General features: G+C 47.7%; 1 protein-coding gene across 2 annotated transcripts in view; it reads left to right on the top strand.

Annotated features, from left to right (window-relative positions):
- KIAA0825 (KIAA0825 ortholog) overlaps positions 1 to 23,345 on the top strand; it is a 2,111,807-nt gene that overhangs the window by 1,497,730 nt on the left and 590,732 nt on the right. For both annotated transcript variants that reach the window (XM_069225418.1, XM_069225426.1), the window contains exon 19: positions 9,447 to 9,596. In XM_069225418.1, coding sequence (XP_069081519.1) covers positions 9,447 to 9,596 — 150 coding nt within the window. The remainder of the gene's footprint in view (positions 1 to 9,446; positions 9,597 to 23,345) is intronic.

The raw sequence follows: 23,345 nt of genomic DNA, 5'->3' as shown, positions 1-23,345 counted from the left end.
ACAGAGGGGGGGGGGGGCAGCCCCTGGGCATTTTCATTCTTTTTGTGGTGCATGGGAGCACCTCTTGCCTTCGTTATTGCAGGGATGATGGGGGCAGCCCCTGGGCATTTTCTTGTGTGGTGCGGCCGTAGCTTGGCACAAGATGCCGACCGCATTCTTTTCTTGGGGGCGACCGGCCCCGGGCATGAAGTGGCATATTTTTAGGTGCGTGTCTACACCGAGCGCTTGTGCGGCGGGGCGGCCCTGGGCATCTCTCTTTGTTTGGCTTTGGTGCATGCCAGCACCATTTTCGTTTCTCTGCGCGGCCCCAGCAGACTTCCCAACACGCTGGGGGCGCGCTTCAGCAGACTCGTGGAGGGCGGCTCCGGGCATTTTAACTTGGTGCGGAACAGCACCGTTATTTGAAATAGGAAGAACAAAGGAAAACGGCCCCCGGGGCGTTTTCTATGTCGTTTTTTGTTGTTGTTGTGGTGCATGCCAGCACCATACTCTTCCTCGCACGCGGCCGCAGCGGCATGGCATACGCTGCGGCCCGCATTATTTTCTTGGGGGCAGGGGCAGCTGGCCCCGGCATTGCTTCGTGCCCCTCACTTCTTCAGACATTGTGCGAGGCCCGGCAGCCTGCTCACACGCTGCGGGTCGCGCTTTTGACCTTAGCATTTTCAAATAGGGGGGCGGCCTTGGGCATTACCTCACTTCTTTCGGTGCGCATCAGCACCGTCCTGTTCACGGCGATCACAGCCGTCTTGGTAGTGCTGTGGTCGCCGCACCGCTCGGTGGGTGCTTGTTTAGCACCGTTGCGCTTTTCTTAATTTTCTGGGACCGCAGCCGTTTTGGTAGTGCTGCGGAACGCTCTGTAGCCACATAGTGGTTTTCTGGCACCTACCACTTTATGTGCACGGGCGGGGCTGGAGCTGCGACGGCCTGCTTTTCCCCCAGGCACATTATAGAAGATGCTCTTTGCGGCCACGTGGGATCGGACCCACTCTCGTCGCCAATGTAGTGTTGGGGCCCTAGGCCCCCATGCTACTGAAATAAAGTCGACACGGACACAGTTTGGTGGTATCTGGAACTGGCCCTGGGCACGTGCGCCCGGGTCTTTTTATTGCCAGGGTCACCTGACCGGTGACGCCTGTGTTGGGTGGGTGTGGGGTGTATGTGGGAGGCCAGCCCTCAGCAGAGAGGCTGGCCAAACACTAGAACGTGCCCAGCAGGACACTACAAATAGATCTTGAATACACTGATCCTGACTACAGTGAATTACCAGCTCATAGTACTTCGGGAAAAACAAGAATCTCTAGAAGACCACACCCGGCACTGCAACCTGTGCATTAGAGGCATCCCATCAGCTAAAGAAGGAAAATATATTAGAAGGTTCATCTAGGGCCAGTATGAGACAGTCCTTTAGAACTATGGCACAGATCCCCATTGCATATTCCAACTCAAATCTCCCCCTCAAATATTATGGTCTGCATTTGCAGTTTTGAGGATAAAGAAGTGCTTCTTGCAGCTGTGAGACGAGGAGGTCCCATCTATTTCAGAGGCATTGAGTTCCAGATTTATCAAGACTTCTAGTCAATCACATTAATCAAGAGGTGCACCTTCAGGCCAATTCCTCCTTGCTCAAAGACAACAATATCAGATTTAAGCTTGGTCACCCCTTTCAGTTGCTCTTCGATCGGCAAGGAAAGAAATGGGCAACTAGCTCTCTCAGATGGGGCAGTTCATTCTCTGGAGTGACACACGGTGTCAGGTTGTAACAAGAGAAACACCCCCAAACAGAAAAAACAATGGCTGAGAGTAGAGCAGCGTTGGAGCACTTGCAAAAAGTTAGTAACCCTCCTGGTGTATGCCTGGGGGGCTGTGGTGACCACAGAGTTGCCAATGCAAGAAGAGGGCTGATGTAATGACAAACACAAATGCGGGACTGAAAAAGTGGGGATAGATGTGAAAAAGCAGTGGCTGAAGATACATGAACAACACTTACACAAATCTGACCTGTGCTTCGGCAGGCACTCTCAGAGGCTGGCATTAACAGAAGTCTTACCCCAAATATCCCTTTTCTTTTGGATTCAACCTAATTCGAATTACTAGAGATGAAATGTGGGTCAGGCCCGCAAGCGAGGTCAAGACTCTCTATTATTTCTTGCAGGAATGTTGCCTAAGGAAGCCTTCTATTTTACTTGTGTTGGAAAGCGATTCAGATGGATGAGAAACTGCCTGCTGGCCCGCAGCCAAAGACTAGACATGAGGTGGGATCACCAAATGCGAGCATCGTCCATTTGTAATACACATGACTTTAGCTAACCTAACCATTACAACACACAATATTAGAGGGCTAAATAACCATAAGAAAGGGAGAAGTATCCTTCATGAGATAACAGCCCTTTACACCGAAATAGAACTTATTCAAGAAGCACATTTATTTCAACAAGACCAACACCATTTGAGATCTGGAGATTTTCCCAGGTAGTTATTTTCCCTTGGTGGAAAAAAATGGCTGGAGTGGGTATACTGATATATTATACATGCCCCTTCCTGGTTGAGAGGGTTCTAAAAGTCGAAGATGGTAGATGGATAGCATTGAGAGGGTAATACAATGGGGGACTGATCACAGTGACATCAATCTAGAGTCTCAACTGGGGCCAAAAACAATTTGTAGGTTGGGTTACCTGCCTCTTCACAGCCTGGTCATCTGAACCAATAACTAGAAGCAGACATCTAAATCTAATATCCAATAGAGACTTCTAGCTGCAGCTTCCTTACCTTTAGAATTTCTACAGCATCTAAGCCCTCCTAGTGTGATTCTGCAAGAACATGTACATCCAGTTGGAGGGAGGATTCAATTTCATCTCCCTCGCCGGCAGGCCGCAACATCGGACAAATGGGTCTAACAGATGATACAGAAGGGCTATTCCCTCCCCTTCCAGTCTTTCCCTCTCCCAATGCCTCCCTCAAAAGAAGGGCTCATGGAGGATCACTTGGTTTTGCTCCACGAGGAAGTTGTGGCTCTCTTGGCCAAGGGAGCCCTAGCAAGTGTACTGATATCATAAGTAGGTAGTGGTTGTTATTCCTGCTACTTTCTGAAACTCAAAAAGAAGAAGGGCCTTCGCCCTAATCTGGATTTACGGGACGTCAATCTCTTCCTCAAAAAGGAGATTTTCAAAATGCTCACCCAGGTCTTGTCTGCCGTAGACCAAGTAGACTGGATGGTAGCATTGGACTTCCAAGGATGCGTATTTCCACATCCCCATTCTGCCTGCCCCCAGGTGCTACTTGAAATTCTAGGTAGGCCACAAGCACTTTCATTTTACTGTGCTACCCTTCTGCCTTACTAGTGCCCCTCGAGAGTTCACCAAGGTGATGGCGGTGGTCACAGATCATCTTCGCAGATTAGGGGTTTCAGTCTTCCCCTACTTCGAAGACTGGCTCTTGAAGGCTTCTTTGCCCCAGGCAGTCGTCACCCACCTTCAGACTACAGTGAGCCTCCTGCATTTGCTGGGGTTCACTATAAAAATGCCGAAGTCACACCTGACTCAGTCTCAGACGCTCCCTTTCATTGGACCTGTTCTGAATACAGTGCAATTTCGGGCCTATCCTCCGGAGCAGCAAGTCCAGGATTTTCAGGTTGTGATTCCAATGTTTCGGCCTCTATCCTGGATTGCAGTGAGACAATCTCTGAGGCTGCTTGGCTCATGGCCTCCTGCATCCTGTTAGTAAAACATGCCAGATGGGGTTCGCGGGCTCTGCAGTGGAACCTTAAGTTCCAGTGGGTACAGCATCAGGGAAATCTCACTGACACGGTTCAGATCTCGGAGGGAACTGCAAAAGATCTGCAGTGGTGGTTAATGAACCGTGATTGGGATGGAGGCAGACTTCTCTCTCTTCCCCAACAGATGTGTCACTTCTGGGATGGGGTGGTGATCTGGGAGAGGGGGAAATCAGAGGCCTCCGGACTCCATATTAGCTAGCATTGAAGGCATTTCCTCCAGTTGTCAAGGGGAAGATAGTACAGGTGTTCATGGACAACACTACTGCAGTGTGGCACTGGAACAAGCAGGGCAGTGTGGGGTCATGAACCCTTTGACAAGAGGCCTTGCATCTATAGACATGGCTGTAACATCATGGCATAATCCTGGTGGTTTGACACCTGGCAGGTTCTCTGAATGCCAGGGCGGACAAACTCAGCCGCCTTTGCCTACTGGATCACGTGTAGTGTCTCCGGAGGTGGCACAAGGACTCTTTCAGCAGTGGGGAGAGCCTTGGTTAGATCTGTTCACCTATGCAGACAATGTGCAATGTCAGCAGTATTGCACGTTAGAGTTTCCAAGGCGGCACTCACTCAGTGACGCTTTTTGACGCAAGTGGAGCTCAGGCCTCCTGTATGCCTTTCCGCTCATACCACTTCTGCCCAGAGTTCTCAAGAAGATCGGGAACAACCAGGCCCAAGTAATCCTGGTGGCTCGAGACTGGGCATGGAGAGTCTGGTATCCTGAGCTTCTGAAAATGAGCACCGATCCTCCGATCAGGTTGCCCCTTCGTGAAGATCTTCTGTTGCAGAAGCAGGGAACAATTCTCCACCGAACCTATCAACTCTGCGCCTTCATGCGTGGAGATTGAGCGGCAATAGTTGACAGCCTTCAACCTTCCTCCCGAAATCTGAAAGTTATTCTGGCAGCCAGGCGTCCCGCCACCAAGACGGTATACACTTGCCGTAGGAGGTGATTTGTATAATATTGTACAGAAATATATATTGAGCCTCTTTTTGTTTCTGTCTCTGACATTCTTCTCTTTATCTTGTCCCTTGCCCAGCAGAGTTCTGCATTGGAAACTCTCAAGGGTTATCTTTCTGCCTTATCAGCTTTTCTTCGGCAGCCCGATCAGCTTCCATTATTCATATCTCTTTTGTTAATACATTCCGTAAAGGGCTTGTACATCTGTTTCCTCCTACGCCCTTTATCATGCCTCAGTGGGGCTTCAATCTAGTTCTCACCTATCTTATGTGCGCTCCCTTTGAGCCTTTACACAATTGTCCCTTCCGGCTGCTCCACATCAAGACAGCCTTCTTACTGGCAATAACTTCTGCCAGGAGGGTGAGTTGGATGCAGGCTCTCTCATCAAAACCTCTGTATCTCACCATGTTTGTGAACAGGGTAGTGCTTCGCATTTGTGCCTTTTTCCTCCCTAAGGTGGTGACCCCATTTCACCTGGGTCAGAACATCAGCCTTCCCTCCTTCTTTGCTCCACCACATCCCTCCAAGGAAAAGGAGCAACTCCATCAACTGGACCCAAAAAGAGCATTGTTCTACCTTGACTTCACAAAACCGTTCCGGGTGGATGACCAACTCTTTGTGGCGTAGGTGGGAGCAAAGAAAGGTCAGGCAGTGCAGACACAAACCATTTCATGCTGGGTCGTTCTCTGCATAAAAATGTACTACGCTCTGGCCAAGAAGCAGCCTGCTGAGGGCTTGAGGGCTTATTCCACCAAGGGCAAGGCTGCTACCACTGTGTTAGCAAGAGGTATACCAGTCAGGGACATCTGTCAGGCTGCAGTGTGGGCGCCTCTGCACATGTTTGCCAAACACTACTGCCTGAACAGTCAGGTCTGCAGAGATGGGCACTGTGCCTGTTCGGTCCTGCAGGACTTTTTAGGTTGAGAACACTTTGTCTGCAGCCGACCGCCAGGAGGCTGTGGCTTGGGTATCTATTCTAAAGGTAAGGAATCTGCAGCTAGAAGCCTCTATCGGATAAACAAGTTACTGACCTTCGGTAATAATTATTTGGTAGAGACTTTCTCTAGCTGCAGATTTCTTACACCCACCCATGCCTCCCCGCTCTGCGGACATATTTCCTAGAGTTAAGGGTTGTCCCTTTTCAGGGCTCTAGTTTTTTTGCACAGACAAAACTGTTGGTTCTTTCAATAGCTCTGCACTTCTGATGTGTAAGTTTGTAGAAAAGTACTGATGTACGCGCACCTGGGTTGTGCCATTATAGACGATCGTGACGTCACAGACGGGTCCAACGATGCCGATGATGCCACACGGATCCGAACGATGCCGCCAGACAATGCGTGCAAGGGTATTGCTCAGCAAAAGTTCTGGATTCCAAGCTAACACCTGGAAATTCTAAAGGTAAGCAATCTGCAGCTAGATAGAGACTCTACCAGATTATGTGTTAGTGAAGGTAAGTAACCTGCACGGGGAACATTGGTGCTTACGGCAGCAGACAAGGACCTCCCAGAGGACTTGGGGCTAACTGATGCCTTGAGAACCAGTCACCGCCTGACAGTAGACTTTTCTAAGTACTCAGGTGCACATATAAGCTACACCAGGTTAAACTACAATCTTGAGTGATTCTTCCCAGATATAGATGCAGCTACCCAGACCTCCATCACTTTATCAGACCACGGGTCGGTGTCTTGTGTTCTGGCCTTCCCCAGAGAAATGTGTAAAGGAAAAGGAAGATTGAGGCGCCTGCAAGAGTCCTTATTCTAGGACCCCGTAACAGACAATAACATAAACCTCAGTATAAAAGAATATTTTGTCCATAGTGATATGGGTGAAATGAGTGCAGCTTCCTTTAATGATTCTCTAAAAGCAGTACTTCGAGGAAGCTTTATTGTGGGGCGCCAGTCTTAAGAAGATGGAAGAGGCCCTGCTAACGAAACTGAGTGGGGATATCTGGAACTGAAACACATACAATCACAGAAAGCCTGGAGAAAAATTATAGTGCAGCGGGGCCAGATTAGAACATTAGAACTCTACAGGGCAGCCTGCTTATTAGCGAGATAGGTTATAAATCAAGGAAATTACTTGCTAATCTATCTAAATTCTGACAATCCACAAGCTATATTTTACATGTGAAAAGCCCAGATGGTTGCATTTGCTCACAAAAGGGAGGATAAGGCAGAGTGATTTCACATTTTTTCTAAACATCCTTGCACAAATGAGGAGACAGACCTTCGGTTGAGAGGAAATACCCGGCAGGGACTAATTTTCCACACTCCGACCCAGTGACAGAGATAAACTACAACAACTTCTGGTGAAGGAAGAAATTCTCATAGCCATAGCAAAACTACACCCCCCAAAGGTCCGAAGTCCCAGCGGGTTCACAGCTGCTTTTTACAAAATGCTTTAGCGTTCTATTACTGCACCTGTTAGAGAAGATAATGCAAGAAATGATCCAAGAGGGAACAATGATTCTTGTCATAGCTGTCAATGATATCTCTTATCCTCAAACGGGGCAAGAATTCCAACATGTCTTGTTCCTACTGATTTCCTTTCTAGATATAGATGTAAATTTTTTCACTGAGATCAACACCTTGTGGTGACAGGATATAATGGCAGACGTTGATACATCACGCCTCATCAAAGAGTGCCTAACCAGTGTCAACCCTGAAAAAGCAATTCACCAGCTAGATATAGGCAGCAAAACAAACAAATACTCCATTCTGGTCAGCATGGATGCAGACAAAGTGCTCATCAGAGTTGACTGTGGCTTTATGGCTGATACATTGTGGGTGCTGGAGACAAGAGAGAGATAAGTAATTGGCCATTCTTTGGCTGTTATAATCCAAGAGCTAGAACAATGGTCAACACTCTGCATTACTAGTGGTAATCCATTGGAAGAGCTACTAGCCATAGATGCCCCTTTCACCTCCTTTTCCGCCCTGACCCTCGTGCCTCTGACACAGCGAACTAGATCTAACCCTCAAATTAAGGAGATTAAGTTTGCCACCCAAGACATAAAACTTACGATGTTTATGGATAATACTCTCCTCTCAGTGACTAACCCACTATATTCTCTCCCACATATCATATAACATGACCAGTGCTTAATTTGTAAATAAAATCCTGCCGGTGCCCAAATGCCTCCTCTTAAACACGCGGCTGATGCAATTAAATATGGGAACACGGAACACTAAGGCAGGTAACCATAAAGCCATACCGGGCCTCTTCAATCCATTTTTTAGCCACTCCCTGCCCCCTCATCTTACTCTTGCAGCTTTCTGCTTTCTCCCATTGTGAAGCTTTCTCTTCCTCAATCTTTGCCATATGTGTCTTTTGCTCGCAGCAAATGCTTGAGACAGAAGACTAAGCGCCGGCCCTCAAAAATAAGTGCTGGTGCTCAGCACCGGAAACAACAAGCACAAATTAAGCACTGGACATGACTGAGCTTAATACCTACCCACAGGTATCCGGGTTTCAAAATAATGTTAAATCAGAAAATGTCAATGTCTCTGCCCCCTTGAGATGTGTTGGAGAGCACCATTAACTAACTTCGTTTAACTGGGCAGACTCTGCTGTCTCATATTTAGATTTAACCTTAGCAAACACCCCAGGGAAGAGGAGAGATTAAAATCAAATAATTACTAAAAGCAGCGTAATCCGAATTGGGCGACTGGAACCATAAGAGAGTGTCCCTCCTAGGAAGAACAGGGGCCCTCAATATGTCTATTTTTCGTAAGATCCTTTACATGTCCAAACGCTTGCCCTACACACTCTAAGAGCACGTGCTTACCCTAGACATCCCATGAGCTCCTGTCACTCTGCTCCTCATTTGCCTGGCAAGGTAGGAAGGAGAGGATAGCTAGACTCCAATGCTGTCTATGACCACACCGGGGGGTGCCTGGGGGTCCCTGACCACTTCAGCTATTATGCAACAGCCCACCTAGGGGGATCGGCATGCTACTTCCTGTTTCTACAAAATGCTTAACTCTGGATGGCGGGTGAGAAGCCCCAAAAAGCCCCAATTCTCACTCATCTGAGAACTGCAGATAACCATAGGCTAGAAACAAGGGGACGATATTCTCATCTATATGAACAACTTTACTACCTAAGCTGAGGGTAAGGGAAACCATGTTAAAAATGCTCTATAGATGGCAATACATCCACGGAAGATTAACACAGATGGGTCACCGGGGCAGCGCAGGGTGCTGGCTTGCCCCTGGATATTGCCATTTTGGGACTCTGTGCTAACCACAATCGAAGAAATACTTGGCTCAGGTTTGACGGTGAGTTGATGCTACTGTGAGGATCAGACACAGCGATTCTCTGCTAAAGATTTCATTGAATTACAATACCCCAAGAGTATCAGGGTATTTAATATTTTAGAAAACTCTAAAATAGGTGTGCTGCTTAAAATTAACTGAGGATGAAATCTGACTGTGGTCCCTTGGAATTTGAACCTCGAACCTAACGTGATATGGTTGATTTCACTTTGGACTACAACAGGTGGAAGATGGGGGTAGGTAAGGGAAGCTGGGATGTGGGGTGGGAGGGCTACACGGTTATTGGGGTGAGAGAGGAATAATGTGGGGTTATTTCCAGGTCGTTATAGCTTGTGTATTTGATTTCAATACCGATAAAACTGTATTTACACCTACTTTTGCCGACTTGACTGTTCCTGGCACCAACCCTAAAAACATTTGTTTTATCTTATTTCAGGAGTACTTGAAAGAGATACTCATTTCGCCAAATAATAAAAGAACAACTAACAGACCTTTAACATTGGATATAAAGGGCTTTGAAGAGCGGAATCTTATCTTTGACCCATTCCAAGCATTCATTCTTCCTGGAACAACACTGTTTAATGAGGTTGGTGGTCTTTTTATTTAAATATGTTTTGTTAAAATATTTAAAAAAGAAAAATGCAAACTGAAAAGATTAGTAGAATGAAAGCTCACTACCATAAAACACCACCCATTACAGAATGATGTTAAACCTCACTAAAAATTTCAATTATGTTGCGTCTAAAGAGTATTTTCTCAGTTATTCTTCCTGGATGGGAGGGAAGAACGGGAAAAGGAAGATTAAATGCCCCCTTAACACTCAAGACCTCGGGTGTGACAAACGTTCATATGTCAAAATAGCAACTTTTCAACCACCCCAAAAAACTACTGCACTGCTAGTCTTCCGGAAAGCACTGTGGGCACTCTGCGCTGATTTATATCCCGCCAGCTGTTCAAGAACCGCTGCCTGTTTAACTATACTCGGTAATTGTGCCTGCCATCTCCTACCACCACGCCTCCTTTTAGCGCCAGTTTTACCAGCCACCCTGTATTGATGTCTCATATTGCTTAAATCCCTTTCAGAAATAATGTGCCTGATGTCCCTTTTGTGTAAGATCCAGCTTCCCTTGGAAAATTGAAATACTCTTTAAAAAATCTCAGTAGTTAAAGACATGCCGATCTCACTGTGCTGATGTAAGCTTTGAAAGTCTAGTAGAGCCATGTCCAATTCAGTGGTGTCTTGTGTAAAGTATCTTAGTTTACTTGGCTTCTCACTGCTTGTGCCGCTTGGCTTCTACCTAGTTGGCTTTTGGTCATCGGGTTCTACTGTTTCTTTATCCACTATGACCCAATTCTATTACTCCTGACGGTTGAAAGGTACTCCAAAAGGTATGCAGCACCCAGAACTAGAGGCTTTTTGTAAGGAAATGTCTCTTTTTGCATGTTCACCGCCCACATTTTTGGACTGATGTTGCTGGTTTTTCAACACTGAGAGAGCATTGAAGCCAGCTAACCAGACCTCAGTGCCAGTGTTCTGACCCCATGCCAAGTTTATGTCGAATTGGTAAACTGAATAGGGAAGGCCCTATTCAGTGTATATGGTACCCAGGGCATGTAAGGCAGTGTGTCCACTCAGGGCTGCAGAACTATTTGGGCCATCCTTCATGGGACAAGACACAAAATGGCTGCCAGCCCACCACTGCAGACTGGAAGGACAGTGTTTTCAATGTCAGTTAGACTTTGCCATTTCAGCTGATGGCAAAGCCACCCTGCCCCTTAACATTATATGTAAGTCTACTCTAAGGAAGGCCTAGCGAGCCCTACGGACGGGAGGTGTATTTTGTTAAGTGAGTCATATATTTTGATATGTCTCGACTGCAACACTTCCAAATTGTCGTTTTGCTGTGGGTAAAGTTGGTAGCATCATTGGCTAACGCAAGGTTACTGGGTGACATCCCAACTCAACTAACTTTTGGCTGGGACTACCAAATTGGGTAATGTGAGGTATCAAATTAATCGTGACATTAAATGCGCTCTGATGCACAGTTTGAAATTAATGTCACTATTAATAGTTGGCCACTTTTAGAAAAGTGACCACTCTATGCACTGCTCGTCCGGCAGACTCACATAGGCACACACATACAGATAGGTTTCTTACTGCCCGGAGAAACGTGTGAATGTCTCCCAGGCTACAAGACAAGACCGTGCTGCAGTAGCGAGGTGTCAACTCCTCTGCCTGGATGACCACTCGGGATTAGCCTGGAGGAGTGCTTCAAAGGAGAAGTTGCCTTTGATGGGTCACCTGGCCCAGTACGTCTTAACACAATGCCTTTTGTCCTTTAGGCAGTATGGAGACAGGGTCCGAAGCAGGAAACTCACCCTAAAACTGGTTCTCCCATGCGCGTGTTGTCTGTAGGGAGCCACACCTCTAGAGAAGGCTACCTTGCTCCTCATGACTGAAGAAGGGTTGTGCCATCATGAAGGGGGCAAGAATGGGGCAGTCTGGGATAGCCAGATGCCACACATCACAGGAACTTCATCACTAGGTAGGAGGGGACTCAGTAGCCCATTGGCTAGTGACCGTAGGATCCCCTAAAGGCACTTTCCTGGAATTAACATGACACCACTGGCACGTTGACAGTCAGTACATACAGGACCTTGGAAGAGGACAAGAAGGAGACCACTCTGAACCCGTTGGAAGTGCAGAAAGAGAGGCTGTAAGGCCAGAGTGATTGCACCTGTTGCACTTTGAGCTGGTGGAGTTTGAACCCTGTTCTGCGTACCCAGCTCGGTGAAACACAGTTCACCAGCCCCAGTCTGAAGCAGAGACTCCAAGCGTCAGTGGACTGCCCCCCAAGAACAGCACTGAGGATATTAAAGCTGAAGGAGCCCAAGTCACATCTTTGGTAGCCACTGTAGCAGTCTTGCCGCTACTGGACCCCGGGTACCCCCAAGGACAATTTGGAGATAGCCAAAACGTGCACCCTTGTCTGCTAGACCCATAGGTGTTGGTTGTGACTGGACTTGTCACTCGTGAGAGACACCAGCCTCAATCAAAGATTTGCACCCTGATTACTGTCTTGAAAAAACGCACGGTCTGCATGAGCAGCTTGAAACCCTGCAAAGAGGACTTTGTGGCCCTCCGAAATCCATGGCCAGAGTTGCCCCCACTCAACAGTGGACCGAGGACTCAACGGACTTCATCCCGTGGACCGCAAAGCATCAAGAGGATCTTGATCATCTTTGAACCTGCAACCCTCAGCAGCAGGATCACTCTTTTATCGTCTATAGGGGTCATCTTGTAAAGTATGATCTTGCTCTGGATGCCAGATAACTGTCCAAAGTATCCTCTCCGCCCCCCCGGACCTCTGCCATGCTGGACTTGGTTGCCCAATTCGGGATGAAGTTGCTGAACTAACCAGAGTTGAGCTTAAGGTTTCGTAAATGTACCTGACTGGACCCAAGACGTTATTTGTGAGATTTGTGAATCTACTGCACAGTAGGGCTACCTAGCCATACCAAATAGTACACCCATAAACCTCACATTGGTGCCTAGTTTTGGGATCCAGAACTTGTGTTTAGCTATACCAGACAACTAATAACTTGGTATCTGACTTAAAGTGCCATGTTGAGAAGTAACATGTGGACCAATTTCCATCACTTTAGGCACCTGCTTCTGTGAAGAAAAGTCTAAAGAGTAGCAAAAAGATTTCCTTCCCTCGAAAAGTCTTAAATGATGGAGGGTAAAGGAATTGACTTGGCCACCTTGCCTACTTTGAAAATCAATAAACTGAGGGCTCTATGCGAAGAGAGGAAAATCTTGTAAAGGAAGACCTGGAGAAAGCTCTCAAAGCCTTGGGATGGTCAAGGAGAGCAGAACGAGAGCACAGTCCATACTGGGGGATGAGATTAACCCTAAGAGTGGGGATGAGGAGGATACCAACAACTTATTTACAGAGGGGGAACCAGGAGAGTGTGGTCCCCACACTTTGTTCAAGACATAACTCCCTGTCTTGGAGCTCCACATCTGTGAGGAGGCCTATAGACATAGAGTCCCAGCTTAGCTTCTTGGGGCTACAGAAGAAGAGGCTTGGCATGGAGGAGAAAAGGTTGGCTCTGGATGAAAGGAGGGCCAGGATGGGATTGAGACCCCAGGAGTTTGGTGGCTGCAACAGAGTGACAGAGGTAACTGCTGAGGGTGCCTATGATCCAACATTGCCAAGAGGATTGTGCCCGGGTATACTGAGGGGGGTGACATGAGCAAATGGCTGGCATCCTATGAGAGAGCTCTTAAGAAGAGAAGGGTGGATGCGATGAACAACACTGGGGGTCTTTACTGTGAGAGCTCATCCCAACTGTTGGGAGAGACAGATTGCTGACACTAGAGGATGAGCTGGTAGAATCTTACACTCACATGAAAAGTGCACCCATTGAGCTCTTTGGTCTCACCCCTGAAGGGTATAGGCAAAAGTTTAGGAGCACACAAAAGGGAGCAACACGATTATGGGTTGATTTTGTAGATGCCTCTGTGTGTACTATATGTGTGCATTAATGGTAACAAGGCCAATACCTATGAGGCTTGTACAATTTAATGGTCAAGGAACACAGTTTGGCAAATTGCCCCTCAGAGAAGTTATACTAGCATCTGGTAGACTCTACGTTTTCTATCCCTAGAGAGCTGGGCAAGATATCTTATGAGTAGGTACGCACTAGCATATCCAATAAGTCATCTGGTTGTGAACACAAGGAGGTAGAAGAGGCTCCCGTCCATGGAAAGGATGGAGATAAGTTAAAAAAAGAGAAGCCTGGAGAGTGACCAATAGAAGCCCAAGTGGGGGAGCCCAGAGCCACATCCCAAAGTAAGGGGAGGGGGTATCAGGGAAAGAAGTTTGACCCTTCAAAGGCTGGGGGGTGCTTTGAATGTAGACTGCGAGGACAGTAGGGGTGATGCAGCATGCACCAAAAAGTCACCTACTGATGACACTCCCAAGGGTATTGCCAGTGTACGGATGGAGGATGGAGTTGTCCCTGGGGACTGCAAGGGGTATACTGAAGCCAATTTAGTGTCCCTGGGTGGTGAGTAAATTGAACCTTTGGCCTGCTGGTCTGCCAGCATGGTAAAATATAGGTGGTGTCCAAAAACCAATGGGTAGAAGTTCAGGCCTTGAGGGATACAGGTGCCAGCATAACCATGGTTATGACAAAGCTGGTTTCCCCAAGCCAGATCTTACCAGATGAGGTGCATGAAATTGCTAACTCTGAAAATGTTACAAAGTCACATCCGATATCTGTGGTAGACTTTGAGTTGAGTGAAGTTACTGGCCCTAAGAAGGTAGCTGTGTCCCCTTCCATTCCTGTGGATTGTCTGCCAGGCAATGACCTTGAAACCTCTGCCTGAGTAGAGGTGGAGAGAAGGACTCTTGCAGCAATGCTGAGTCTCCCCGAGTGGGTTTGTGCATCTACTAGAGTACAGAGAGCCTTAGGGGAAAGTGCAGGCACTGTGAATACTGAAATAATGGAACCAGTCCCTAATAGCAAGTGGAGTGGCTAGAAGCTTAGGATGACTTCTGCAGAAAGTCCATTGAGCCAAAAGGAACCCAACCATCAGGTAGAAGGCCTAGTCTCTGAAGAGGAGGATGGTGCCTTGGAGAATGTACCTTACTTGGAGGAATTTCAAGGAGCAGGTGATCCCTCCAGAAGTGACTTGGGCCAGGGGCAAAACACATGTCCCACTCTTGAAGACCTGACACAGCTGTTAAGCAGGAGCATGAAGATGTCAGTGGGGCCTATAAGGCATACTGGAAGAAGGGCATCCTGTACAGTGAGGCAAGGGACCCCAAACCAGGGACGACCAAGAGTGTTGTGGTCCCCTAGAGGCACAATGAATTCCTCCTTAACTTAGCCCATGACATCCCCTTGGCTTAACATCTGGGGCAGACTAACATCTGGGACAGGTTAGTCAACTACTTCTACTGGCCCCAGATTTCAGAAAATGTAAAGGAGTTCTGTTGCTTCTGTGTGACCTGCCAGGTCAATGGCAAGGCAGGTGGCAAGCCAAAGGCCCCCCGATACCACTACCTGTGGTGAGGGTCTCCTTTGAGAGGTTGGGGATTGACATTGGTCCCCTAGACCCACGTACTTCCTTGGGGCATAGGTTTATTCTAGTGGTATTGGACCCCAAGTCAGTAGATTTCCAGAAGCCATCCCCCCTTAGGACTGCTACAACCCCTACAGTAGCCCGAGCCTTCCTCAGTATCTTTACTACAGTAGGCCTCTCTAAGGAAGTAATCTCAGGGAGAGACACTAATGTTATGTCTGCCTTTCTAAAGTCAATGTGGGATGAATGTGGGGTCACTTACAAGTTCACCCCTCCACTCCCATATCACCCACAAGGCAGTGATATTGTTGAAAGAATTAACAAGACCTTGAAATGCATGATCATGGGTTTACCAGAGAAACTGAGGCGAAGATGGGATGTTCTTCTCCCATACCTACTGTTTGCCTACAGGGAGGTTCCTCAGAGACGAGTAGGCTTCAGACAATTCGAACTACTCTTTAGACACCCTGACAAGGGTCCTTTAAGTTTGGTGACAGAAGGTTGGGAGAGACCTCTCAAGGATCCCAAACAGGATATCCTTGATTATGTTTAGGCTTTTTCTCCAAGATGGCCGAGTACATGAAAGAGGCAGACAAGAACTTGGAGGCCAGCCAAGAGCTTGTGACGCACTGGCATGACCAATAGGCTTCCATGGTTGAGTACCAGCCTGGGAAATTGGTTTGTCGTTGGAGCCTGTAGCATCCAGAGCACTCCAAAAAAAAATGAACTGGGTCTTACCATATCTTGGAAAAGAAGGGACATGTCACATACTTGGTGCATTTGGGTACCCTCATAGGGTGATTCATGTGAACAAGCTCAAGTTGCATCATGACAGAGCAGATATGACAGTGCTCATGGTGACAGATGGTGGTGAGGAAGAGGAAAATTTCCCACTCCCAGACCTACTGTCCACCAGTGTCAGTGATGGGTCAGTGGAATGAGTAGCACTTTCTCCCTCTTTGACAGTTCAGCAACAGCAAGATTGTCTTAACTTACTTATAGTTCTCTGGATTGTTTTAGTTGAATCCAGGTCTGACAACATGGTGTAGCCATGATGTGTACACAGGTGACAGTCTACCTGTCAAATGTAATATTTACAGACTGTCAGACCAAGTCAAGGCTAGCAAAAAAGCAGAAGTTGTTAAAATGCTGGAATTAGGGGGTAATTGAGCCCTCTAGTAGTCCCTGGGCAAGCCTAGTGGTTCTGGTTCCCAGCACCAATCCCAAAGGAGGGAAACTTGAACTGAGGTTTTGTGTGGGCTATAGAAGACTAAATGCAGTCACTAAAACAGATGCTTACCCCCATACCAAGAGCTGATGAGCTCATAGGCTAGAAACTGTGAAATATCTGAGTACCATTGACCTGATATCAGGTTATTGGCAGGTAACCCTCATCCATGAGCTAAGGAGAGGTCTGCCTTTTCAACCCCAGAAGGCCACTTCAGTTTCATGGTGATTCCTTTTGGGTGGAAAAATGCACCTTCCAGAGGTTGCTGAAAAGAGTTCTTTCAGGCTTGGAAAGTTTCAGTGCAGCACATCCTGATGATATTGCTATATTTAGTTCACCTAGGAGGATCACTTAGTCCATCTTAAGGAAGTGCTGCAAGCCCTTCATCAGGTAGAGCTGACTATCAAAGCAAGTAAGTGCCAGACAGAGCGGGTTCCGTAGTATACCCGGGCCACCAGGTTGGTGGGAGCCAGGTACAATCTCAAACTTAAGATCCAGACCATTGTGGGTATTACAGGAGATTGTGAAAGGCTGTGGTACCATAGAGGCAACATTGACAGAACTAACATCAAAGAAACTGCCAAGGAAGGTCATATGGACTGACTCATGTCAAACGGCCTTTAATACCCTAAGGGGCGCTCTGTGCTCAGCACCTGTCTTAAAGGCACCTGACTTCACCTTAGAGTTTATTTTTTCAGACTGGTGCTTCAGAATATGGGATTTGGGCACTTCAGTCACAGTTAAATGACGAGGGTCAGGATCAACCTGTTGCCTTTATTAGTAGGTGACGCCTACCCAAAGAGCAACATTGGAGTACCACTGAGAGGGAAGCCTTTGCTGTGGTTTGATCCCCAAAGAAGCTAAGACCCCACTTGTTTGGGACTCACTTCGAAGTTTAAACTGACCACAGTCCTTTTGATGGCTTATGCAGATGAAATGAGAGAATCCCAAAATGTTGAGCTGGTCCATCTCCCTACAAGGTATGGAGTTTACAGTAGAACATGACCTGGGACTAACCATTCCAGTGCAGGTAACCTTTCTAGGTTCTTCCACTTAAATGTTGAGAATCAACAAGGAAAGGGCGCATGTCAGGAAATGCCTCTTTTTGCATGTTCTTACCCACATTTTTGGACTGATGCTGTTGTTTTGTGACTCTGAGAGTGCTCTGAGGCCTGCTAACCAAACCTGAGTACCAGTGTTCTGACCCCATGCAAAGAATATGTTGAATTGGGCACACCCAATTGGCAAGGCCTGACTTACGTGTAAGACCCTATTATATGATACCAAGGGTACTTAGAGCATGTAAGACAGAGTCTCCACTCAGGACTCAACCACTATTTTGCACTATTTTTGCCACCCTTTGTGGGACAAGACAAAGACACAAAATGGCTCCCAGCCTGCGACTGCAGACTGGAAGGATAGTGTTTTTGCTGCCAGTCCTGCTAACAAAGGATTACCAAGTGCCATCCCCTCCCAGCTAACTTTTGACTGGAACTACCAAACTGGGTCATGTAAAGTATCACATTAATTGTGACATTAAATGTGATCTGATGCTCAATTCGAAATTAATCTTTAAAGGAATAGTGGTCTTTAAGAAAAAACATCCTTCGCAATACAGTAATCATTGAATTTTAATGAAATCTATGTGGATTTCTGAAATATTGATTTAGACAATAATATGTATTTATTAAATCACAAATAACAAAAAATAGTGTGAAGCCACGCGCTTAAAGGGCCAACAAAATCAGTGTTCTCAGGCATATTTAGTGTGACATAAAAGTAACATATGGTTAAAGTCACAAATGTATTGTACTCATGCTCATATCTAATATAAAATTTATTACAGCACATCAAGTCATGGTACTCTTGTCAACCACGTTTCAATCCCATACATAATACGGAATCATCATCAGGCCATAAGAATCTGCCTGAGAGACCTACAGAGTTACTACAAATGTAACCAAGGACTGCTGTAGAATATGAAAAGGGAGAGTAAAAAAAGGGAGTGGAGGAAGGAGGGAAGGAAAAGAGAAGAAAGGGCGAAATTAGATATGGCAATATGTTACAATGCTCACATCAGTGCACGCAGGGGGTGTTCAAAAACCAAACAATTCTTCACAGTACCTGGCTCCAGGCAGTGGCGGAACGCAAAACGATGTGACCCCTGTAGAATGTGAAGAGGGGCCCCGAGTCTATCATATCGCACAAATTATCATTGGCCCTGGGTGAATGGGACCCCTTTGAAGATTTGAGGGCCCTTGAATGGTTGCGCTGCCAACCCTGTCGCAGGGGCCTGTGGTATGCCCTGGCTCATGGTTCTCTGTAGTCCACATTTATGACCGTTGGAGGAACTTAAGAAAAGACAGAAGTAGCTGCCCGTATATCTGTTTATTTTCAACTGATAAAAAATGTGTTTGATAATAATCTTAAGGTATTTCCCAAGTTCATAGTAACTGAAATTCACTACTCGTTGACATGTAATGAAGTTGTATGTGGTTTTATGAGACGGCTTTTGAAAGTTCATATGTTTACAGTCCATTAGATCATCAAAACAATGTTCCATAGAAAACGAATGCTCATCTATGCAGATTTCATGGACTACAGAGAGCCTATTGACGCAGTCTGCATGAATATTCTATGGCCAAAACTCATCACCCGGTTAATGCACCGCAAGCAATCCTTTTGACTTCATGCTCTTCCACCTCCCACATACTCTAAATACTTCGGCATGTCTGCCATTAGCGATATGTTCACTGAAGCACCTCACCACATCTCCGAACCTCATGCACTTTCAATTTAATTCTTCTCGAGTAGGCCATACTACAACCACACAACTACAAACAACCAATTGGGTATTCCTTCAGTCGTTCAAGACTGTTTGAGTGCTGCAGTGCCACAGTTCCGGCAGTTACTGGTTACAGATTCTAGATAACAAGTCATAATCTATTGGGGAACCTACATATAAGTAACATTTGACATTAACTGACGATTCTTAGCAAGTTTATTAACCATTAAAGGTGTGAACAGGGTTGCCTGCAGGCATCGTTGTTCAGCTTATTTCGACATTCTATATCGAATGACCAAAATTGGTTCAAGACTTCGAATGTATTTAAATATACAGAAGTTAAATAGGTGAAAAAAACTACAGGTATGGTCCCCCACCCATATGAAAAAATCAACTGCTTTATGATCAACTGTTAATTATTGAAGCACATGAAAATATTTGCATATCTGAGAGAGACTTCTAGCTGCAGATTCCTTATCTTTCCATTCCCTGGTGTCAGCTTCGAATCTGGAGCTTTTTGCTGTGCAATACCCTGCACGTGCCGTTGAGTGGCATCGTTCAGATCCACGTGCGTCTGTCAGCTCCGCATAGCTTCGTCAGCGCCCTTGGAGCCATCTCTGACGTCACGGTCACCTATAAAAGCACCACCCTGGTGCACGTATGCCTGTTCTTTTCCTTCTGTGAGGGTTAAGCATAGGTCCGGGATCGAGCTATCCTCTGCCTTTTTTGGCAGGCCTTTTTTGACCGTTTTGTTGAAGATGTTTCATGTCTGTGTGAGGATGTCATTGAGGAAGACGGGGTTTAAGTCGTGTGGTGCCTGCCACCGCGCCATGTCAGTGACAGACCCCCACCAGGTACATCTCTGGTGCCTTGACAGAGACCATGACTTGAAGTCGTGCTCCGACTTCCGGCCCATGGCCCCGAAAGCTCTGAGAGAGTGGTCTCTGAAGCTCATGGCGGCCTGGCAGTCAACTTCGGTTGGCACGGCTCCTAGGAGGTCACCGTCCCGCTCGAGGAGGAGGTCGCAGGACTGCTCCAGGAGCCCCAAGTCCTCTTCTTCACAATCAAGGTCCTCATGGAAGAAGCACAAGAAGAAGAAGAAGTCCAATCGGACTTCGACTTCGCCATGCCCGTCGGCCGACAAGGCATCACGGGAACGTCGACGTTCTGAGCATGGTTCCGCGGAGCCGATGCCAGGGCCAACTTCGCATCTCCCCCCTTCTCTGGGAGCCAGAGTGACCCCCGCTCAAATCAGAGACTTCTACAAAGTCATCTGCCTCGTTTTTGAGTGGGCTGCCCCTGCGGGTGGGTGTGCAGGGGCCCCTTTGGGTCTGACGCCGGCAAGTTCGGCCTCGGCGCCATTGACCCGGGGATCCGATATCGAATCCGGACCGGCACTGGTTTCACAGAGTCATCCTCCTCTGGTGCCGGTTCTGACACTGACGCTCCCCCCACTGCCGGTGCCCACTGGTGGTGGGAGCCCTTTCCTAATTCCAGATGATCTGGAAACGGAACAACGTCATTCAATGCCAATTCCAACTTCTACTGCACCAACACGGCCCAAATCAGTGCCTGGGCTTTATTTTGAACAGCCAGGCACAGGTGAGGAATGGGAGGGATCTGAGGACTCTTTAGAGTATGAATTAGAGGAGCAGGACTGGTATGATGATCTAGGGTAAGCCAGTGGACTGGATACTTCTCCAGATGCTGTTATGCTCTCACCTCCTTCTGTGGCTATGGAGGAGGGAGCATTGTATGCCATGGTGGTGCTGAGGTCTTAGACCTAGACTTACCTATGGTGCCGGTCAGGACTAACATCCTGACAGAGGTGCTTCAGCCGGGGGTTGCTACATCGGAGGCGATGTTACCCTTCAGTGAGGCCCTTACTGATGTCCTGCTGGGGATGTGGTCCAAACCCTGGGTAGGGGCTCCTTTAAATAGGACAATTGCCCGCCGCTATCGACCAGCTCCTGCTGACCCTAGTTTCCTCACCCAACTCTCCACCCAGGAGAGCTTTGTGGTCCAAGCCTCCACTTCACATGGTGCCTTCCCTTCCTCTCCCCAGATAGGGAATCCAAGAGGCTGGACCAACTTGGGAAGAAGATGTTTTCTTCCTCCAGCCTGGCATTGAGGTCCGTAAACATCTCATGCCTATTGGGCCATTTTTCCCATGCTTTATGGGATACGGTGGCACTGGTGATGCCCCTTGTCCAGGAGGGTGTACGGGACACTCTCACTCAGGCTGCCAAGGATTGGAGAGATGCAGCCAAGTTTACAATTCAGTGTGGTTTGGACATGACCGACTCACTGGGCAGGGAGATTTCATCGATAGTGGCCTTTCGGTGCCATGCCTGGCTTCGTACCACTGGCTTCTCGGGGGATGTCCAGGCCAACCTGATGGACATGCCCTTCGATGGCTCACGCCTTTTTGGAGAAAAGGCAGACTCCGTGCTTGAGCGGTTCAAGGACTCTCGAGCTACGGACACATCCTTGGGCATCTAGGCACCCGCTCGCCAGCAGTCTGCCTCTCGCCCCTTTTGAGGCTTCGGAACGGGCGGGGTACCATGCCGTCTGCAGGTCAGCCACCGTCCTCCATCTTCACAGCATTCAGTGCGAGGACGAGGTTGTGGTACCTTCAGACCCAGAGGGTGTAGCCAGAGGTCGGCCACTACCCCACCCCCTCTTCCGCAATGCCCAAGCCCTCCTAGTATGGTTCTGCAAGACCATATTTGTCCAGTTGGAGGAAGGATTTGATTTCATCTCCCTCACTGGTGGTCCATAACATCGGACAAATGGGTCTTGCAGGTCATACAGAAGGGCTGTTCCCTCCCCTTCCAGTCTTTTCCTACCTCTATCCATCCATTGAAAGAATGACTGAAGTAGGATAATTTAATCTTGCTCCGCAAGGAAGTTACAGCTCCCTTGGCCAAAGGAGCCATAGAAAGGGTCCCAATGGCAGATGTACACAGTGGTTGTTGTTTTCACTACTTTCTGATTCCTAAAAAGAACAAGGGTCTTCACCCTATCTTGGATTTAAGGGATGTCAATCTCTTCCTCAAAAAGGAGAAGTTCAAGATACTTACATTGGCTCAGGTCTTGTCTGCCCTAGACCAAGGAGACTGGATGGTAGCATTGGACTTGCAGGATGCGTATTTTCACATCCCCATCCTGCCAGTCCACAGGCGTTACTTGCGGTTCAAGGTGGGCCACAAGCACTTTGTTTACTGTGCTCCCCTTTGGTCTCACCAGTGCCCCCCAGGTGTTCACCAAGGTGATGGCAGTGGTAGCAGCTCATCTGCGCAGGTTGGGGATATCTGTCTTCCCCTACCTCAACGACTGGCTGTTTAAGGCTCCTACGCCCCAGGCTTTCATCACCCACCTGCAGACTACAGTGTACGTCCTGCATTCGCTAGGATTCACTGTAAATGTGCGAAAGTCACACTTGACTCACTCTCAGAAGCTCCCTTTCATCAGGGCTGTTCTGGACACAGGGCATTTTTGGGTTTATCCTCCCAAGCAGCGAATCCAGGATATTCAGGTTATATCATCAATGTTTTGGCCTCTGTCCTGGATGTCGGTGAGACTGACTCTGAGGCTGTTGTGACTCATGGCTTCCTGCTTCCTGTTAGTCAAAGATGCCAGATGGCATATGAAGGTTCTGCAGTGGGACCTGAAGTTCCAGTAGGCACAGCATCAGGGAAATCTTACAGACACGGTTCAGATCTTGGAGGGAACTGCAAAAGGCCTGCAGTGGTGGTTAGTGAACTGCGATTGGGTCCGAGGCAGACTCCTCTCCCTTCCCCAGCCAGATCTCACAGTAGTGACAGATGCGTCACGTCTGGTATGGGACAGCCATCTGGGAGAGGGGGAGATCAGAGGCCTTTGGTCTCCGGCAGAATCTGGACTCCATATCAACTTGCTGGAGCTCCAGGCCATCTGCCTGGCACTGAAAGCATTTCTTCTCATTGTGAAAGGGAAGATAGTGTAGGAGTTCACGGACAACACCATCGCAATGTGGTACTGCAACAAGCCGGGCGGTGTGGGGTCGTGGACCCTCTGTCAAGAGGCTCTGCATCTCTGTACATGGCTGGAACAGCAGGGTATAACCCTGATGGTTTAGCGCCTGGTGGGTTCTCTGAACGCCAGGGCAGACAAACTCAGCCATCAATGCCTAGCGGATCACAAATGGTATCTCCCTCCAGAGGTGGCGCAAGAACTCTTTCAA

Source organism: Pleurodeles waltl, chromosome 1_1 (assembly GCF_031143425.1).
Source record: "Pleurodeles waltl isolate 20211129_DDA chromosome 1_1, aPleWal1.hap1.20221129, whole genome shotgun sequence".
Taxonomy (NCBI): domain Eukaryota; kingdom Metazoa; phylum Chordata; class Amphibia; order Caudata; family Salamandridae; genus Pleurodeles; species Pleurodeles waltl.
This window is presented reverse-complemented; position numbering and strand designations above follow the sequence as displayed.